This window comes from Notolabrus celidotus, chromosome 10 (genome assembly GCF_009762535.1).
Source record: "Notolabrus celidotus isolate fNotCel1 chromosome 10, fNotCel1.pri, whole genome shotgun sequence".
NCBI classification, from domain to species: Eukaryota; Metazoa; Chordata; class Actinopteri; order Labriformes; family Labridae; genus Notolabrus; species Notolabrus celidotus.
The window spans coordinates 8,103,053-8,108,217 of NC_048281.1; the positions used below are offsets into that span (position 1 = coordinate 8,103,053).

The 5,165-nt window shown below is 43.5% G+C and overlaps 1 protein-coding gene across 1 annotated transcript; it reads right to left on the minus strand.

Moving 5' to 3' along the window:
- Nucleotides 1-566: 566 nt before the first annotated feature.
- On the minus strand, nucleotides 567-4,859 carry mstnb (myostatin b). The gene is made up of 3 exons (XM_034693250.1): nucleotides 3,819-4,859; nucleotides 3,064-3,434; nucleotides 567-2,257 (listed from the first exon to the last, which is right to left on the minus strand). Exons 1-3 carry the CDS (start codon nucleotides 4,195-4,197, stop codon nucleotides 1,877-1,879), a joined length of 1,131 nt encoding a protein of 376 aa, XP_034549141.1. The 5' UTR covers nucleotides 4,198-4,859; the 3' UTR covers nucleotides 567-1,876.
- Between the last annotated feature and the right edge of the window lie 306 nt (nucleotides 4,860-5,165).

Genomic DNA, 5,165 nt, shown 5'->3' on the forward strand with positions numbered 1-5,165 from the left:
GCAGGGGAGTTGGTCTGAATTATGCTCGTGATAAAACGGGCTGATGCTGATCAGGTTTTTTTCAGGTGTAGTCAGGTAGACAGATTATGTGTGTGCTGTTGTTACTTTTCTCCCAGCACACACTCACACACTGCCTGTGTAACTTATCAGCTTACACCATGTGTTGACGACAAAAATTCTCAGCTGCTGAAGTGAGAAGTGAGGCTGCGATGTTGCGGTTCAGGTTGTTGTGTTTGGATCAAGTTTGGATTTAATCTGTGAGTCAGCAGAAAGACACTGAACCACTTCTGAAGCCACTGGAGAAACAAAGTCATGTGTAGCGTGATTCTTAAGCAGATAAAAATGTGTTTGCCAACTCTGAGGGTTTCTGCAAGTTGTTCAATGTTTGATTTAGTCAAACAAAGATTAAGCATTCTCGGTGTGCTCCAGGAATCAGAATTAGTTGGATTGAACTCAACACTTGACTAAAACGTTGTCGTAAAACCTTTAATATCAGATGGGCTCTCTGTAAGGTGCAGTGTTAAGGGCATGCAGTCTGCATGAACAAACTTGTGAGGAAACAGAAGTCAACAAAGAAGCTGGAAACTTTATTTGTTAAAACATTTATACAGAGTTGCTATATTACGTCTTATATTGTGCTACATTGCGGTTTTATACATTTATGAACAGTGGTTTAGAAAGGCAACTCCTAATGGAAACAATGGCATATGTATACAATACAAATAAGCAAACATATCAAAATCAGTTTTTACAACTCTTGTAGCAACCAATTCTCTCTATTGGTGTGCCATAGTGCAAACTGTTGTTTGTAAGACAGAGTTTAAGCGTGATCTCAACATTCGTACAATTCGACAATCCTTTCCCTCTGTCTTAAACACATTTCTTTATTTGTCGGCTGCATTCTTTGTGCCTTCAGTTCAAGTCCTTCTGTCCAGTAATGTGAATTTACAATCAGAATAATTCAAGTGTATCGGGCAGGTCAGGCTGTTTTTTGGTTGGATTGTGGAGATCATGACCAAGCAAGAATGCTCCTGGGTTGGTTATGTTTCTGTGTGTGTGTTTATGGAAGAGTACATGAAGACAAGAAGTCAACTCTGTAAGTGTCTCGTCACAATGGTGGAACAGTTTTGTGTCCATAGGATCAAATGTCTGATCATCACCTCCTGCACTTTGGATTCTACTTCGTAGTAAATTAATCGTGTGATGTTGCAAACTTTTGGTTGGGTTTCATATTCAGCAGAGAATAAGTGACGTTTTCTTTCTGTCTCTGACTCCTTCGAACCTATGTGCACAAAAACATGTTCTACCAGTGTGAAACATCACTCCTGTGAGTCTTCACACGTGTTTTTCCAAGCCCTTTCAAAAAGTCCATGAGGATTCCTGGTTTCACTCTGAAAACATAACTGGAACATTGATTATCACAAACATATAGCTTAGCAAAAAGTGTAATAGCTTGTATGTTGGCTACAAGTGGAGTGGAGTGACGGTGCAAGAGTAATATCTGTCTGCAAGTTTGTGTGCATGTTTGGGCGGAGGACTGAGACCTAGCAAAAAATGCTCTTTGATAACTTTGAATATTTGTGTCTACATTCACTCTGAGACTCAGCATGTGTGTGTGTAAGTGTGTGTTCCTGCATCCCACTGACTTCAAGCTTCTCTGGCTAAGATTTCACTGAAGGAAAGAAAGTAAGAGCTATGCCGGTTGTGAAAGCGCTCAGGCAGTTTGTGGCCTCTACTCTGGTTCTATTGCACCGTGTTCTGCAGAAAGCTCAAGAACTGGTGGATCGGTTGTGACAGAAAAGTCTTAAGTTGGAGGCCGGACTGAGCTGCGGCCCCTCCGTCCTCCCCTCCCTCTTGCTGTGGTCTCCGTCCCGTCTCAAGAGCATCCGCACCGGTCCACCACCATGGATGGGATCTTGCCGTAGATGATCTGCTCCTTTCGGTTAAAGTAGAGCATGTTGATTGGGGACATCTTGGTGGGGGTGCAGCAAGGGCCTGCGGTCCCTCTGGGGTTGGCTTTGTTCACCAGGTGGGTATGCGGGTACTTCTGCAGGTGCATGTACTCACACTCCCCGGAGCAATAGTTGGCCTTGTAGCGCTTTGGGGCAATAATCCAGTCCCAGCCAAAGTCTTCAAAGTCCACTGTGAGCGGGTAGCGGCAGCACCGAGACTCCGGAGAGTTCTCGTCACAGTCCAGGCCTGCGTCTCTCCGGACTCGCCGGGGGCCGTCTGAGATCTTCACCTCCATGAAAGGTTGCTGCAAAGACAGAGGCGATAGTGAACACTTTGAAAGCAGTTGATTTGAAGAAGAAGTCAAATGACAGAATCCAGCTTGCAACTTTTAATCTCCTATTCTTGACCCCTTGCAGCTGGTTGTTAAACATGGCTCGATAATATTATGAAACTTTGAGGAGTTTTAGGCAAATTAAATCATCTCCTGGTTGGTTAAGCTCAGCCATTGTGGCACTCTAATTGCCCCAGAGCCTGGTGCCACTATTTGAGCTGCTTCAAAAGTGTTTGTCATTGATAGCAGCAGTGTGTGTTTGCAGGCAATTACTCTGATTTGCACAGTCACACAGAATACTTTGAGGAATGTGCGGCAGGTGAACTTTTATGTAATCCAGCAATAAGGTTTGAGCTTATTGTGGACCGGGCGTTTGTCCAAATGCAGGTACATGAAGTCTCTGTTGATTAATCACTTTCAAGAGTCTTAAATCTTGATTCCCTCCTCCAGCAGTGCAATGCATGAATGTTACACCACCTGCTGACTCTGCAAAGGCTCTGTGCACACTAAAACTCAGAGCACCCGGATAAAAAAACAAAACAGAACAATGAATCAAAGAATCCAGTTGTTTTGACCTATAGCAGACAGAACTTACAGATCACTTTTCTGTTTCTTAGGGTCTCTATTTGTTTCACAGATTCTCAATTAATGAACTTATTCTGATTCTGCAGCAGTACATCGTTCTGCACAAAGGCATTCAACATTATTTACTCCTGCACATTTACTGATATTAAAAACTTGAACATTTCAGCTGAATGAAGACCAAAGATTGAGCTCACCAGTCCCTCCTCTCCGGGCTCTGTGGAGGTCACCGCCAAATCGTTCCCCCTCGAATCGAAGGCGTTAATCTCGATGCCCCAGTTGGTCTCCGGCTGCCGCAGCCACACAGTCAACACTTGTTTGACGTCTATACTTTGCCAAGAACTGACCCCGGCATTCACGTCGATCTTCAGGGAGCGGATGCGTATGTGCCTGTTCCCGTCTGTGACCGGCATCAGACGGGAGATTTGCAGGAACACAGTCGTCGCCTCCTCCGCAGGGCGCAGATGCACCCAGAGTTGAGCTCGGACTATTCGATTGGCTTGAAACTTTTGGGTGAAGGAGAAGAAGCAGCACTTTGGTTCAGCATCCACTTGGACGAGGGACTCGGCTGCAGGGAGACAGAGAAAAAACAAGTTCTCTATGATTTCTGTTGGCTAAACCATGTGCAATTCAAAATCACAGACACAACTAGTATAAACGCCTCTGACACCTGAACTCTGGATGTGGTTTTAATAAAGTTTATAAAACTCACAATAAGTACGCACAATAACCGCGCAGCACGGCAGAATGCTCATACATGTTTTTTAATCTTGATAATGTTGTAGCCTATCTACATTTACAATACCAACCTGCTAAATATATGTGGTGCAAAAAATAAAGCGCACCAACAGCGTCTCCCGTGCGCTGCGCTTGTGCGTAAAAACCTGTTGTGGAAATGTCTGAGCGCGTCTATCCGTAATTTAGCAATAGATTAAGCGAAATAAACACTCACGTTCAGTGGCCATCAACATTATCGTCTCCGTTGTGGCATGCTCGTCGTCCTCCTCCATAACCACATCCTTGTTGTCATCTCCCAGCACGTCGTACTGGTCGAGGAGCTGCTGCAGCGGAGGCGCTTTGGGCAGGAGCTGCTTCACTATGTCTCTGCTGATATTAGGAGCTTCTTTCATTCGCAGTTTGCTCAGAATCTGAGATTTAATAGCGTTTAGTCGCATAGTTTTAATATGCTGCCGGACCTCACAGGTAGCACATTGCTCCGTGTCTACTGGGCTGGAGGCAGAGGGCTGCTGGTGCGTCTCCTGGTCACTCAAAACTACTGCACCCAAAGCGATCAGCAAGCTAACATACAGCACAATCTGAGACAGATGCATTGTCTCTAAGGTGTGAAGTTAAGTTTAAAAAAGATCCTTTGATATATGCTGCACCTGATGACTGACTGGACTGGGTTTGGATTAATGTCCCACACTGATAGGCATCATAGTTTATTAGCGCGCACCTTTTTATACTCCAACTTTTGCCTCTTTTGTGTCGTCAAAAACTATGATTGGCTGGACAGGCAACAATGAATTTTAACCGACTGACATGAAAACTTTTTTTCGTTGTCAACCCATAAAGGGACGGAGACTGTGAGCATGTGCTGAACGCGTCAACAGATGGATAGATACATTTTTATCACTGTGATTACGCACAGACGCAGAGCGGGCTGTCTGACACGGTAGCCTATATCTCCCTAAAGTTAAACTAGACCAGCAATCATACTGCAACAAAGCACCATTATTATTATTATCACTAGTAGTAGTACCAGAAGAAGTAGTGACGTTGTATTTACGAAAACACTTTACAATAGGGGTACACACTGACCTGATGTAATGCTTTTATTATGCAAGACTTTTTCCGCTGTAACACAAGAATAACAGCCTGAATCGAAGATTCATGTTGATCTCTATTCCAAAAACTTCCATTTTTAAGTATCAAGTCAATTCAACTCTGTTCACAATTAATAGATAATTATCACATCTAATATGAACGGATCAAATCGTATGAAGCCTGTTTCCATCGCATTGATCTTCATTTCAGGGCCATGTGTGCTCAGCCTCCCTGAATCAGGAAAGTGATTGTTCTCATTGACATCTCTGTCGTCAGATGCAAAGATTTCGTGAAATGTAATTTCATTTATACAGTTGTATGCAACTGAAATCCAACTAATAAGAAGCCTGTAAATTAAAGTCCAAAGTCATGACTGTTATTCGTTTTGAGGAACAGCGATCAATCATGAAAGAATGTTTAATAATCATGCATAAGTACTTTACATACACCTCCTTTTAAGTTGTGTCACGGT

Excerpts from the sequence above, each read along its gene's own strand:
- mstnb (XM_034693250.1), bottom strand. The coding sequence starts at position 4,197 with ATGCATCTGTCTCAGATTGTGCTGTATGTTAGCTTGCTGATCGCTTTG. Across the intron at positions 3,435-3,818 it reads AATGTTGATGGCCACTGAAC|CCGAGTCCCTCGTCCAAGTG; the intron begins GTGAGTGTTTAT and ends GTCTCCCTGCAG. Across the intron at positions 2,258-3,063 it reads AGCCCGGAGAGGAGGGACTG|CAACCTTTCATGGAGGTGAA; the intron begins GTGAGCTCAATC and ends CTGTCTTTGCAG.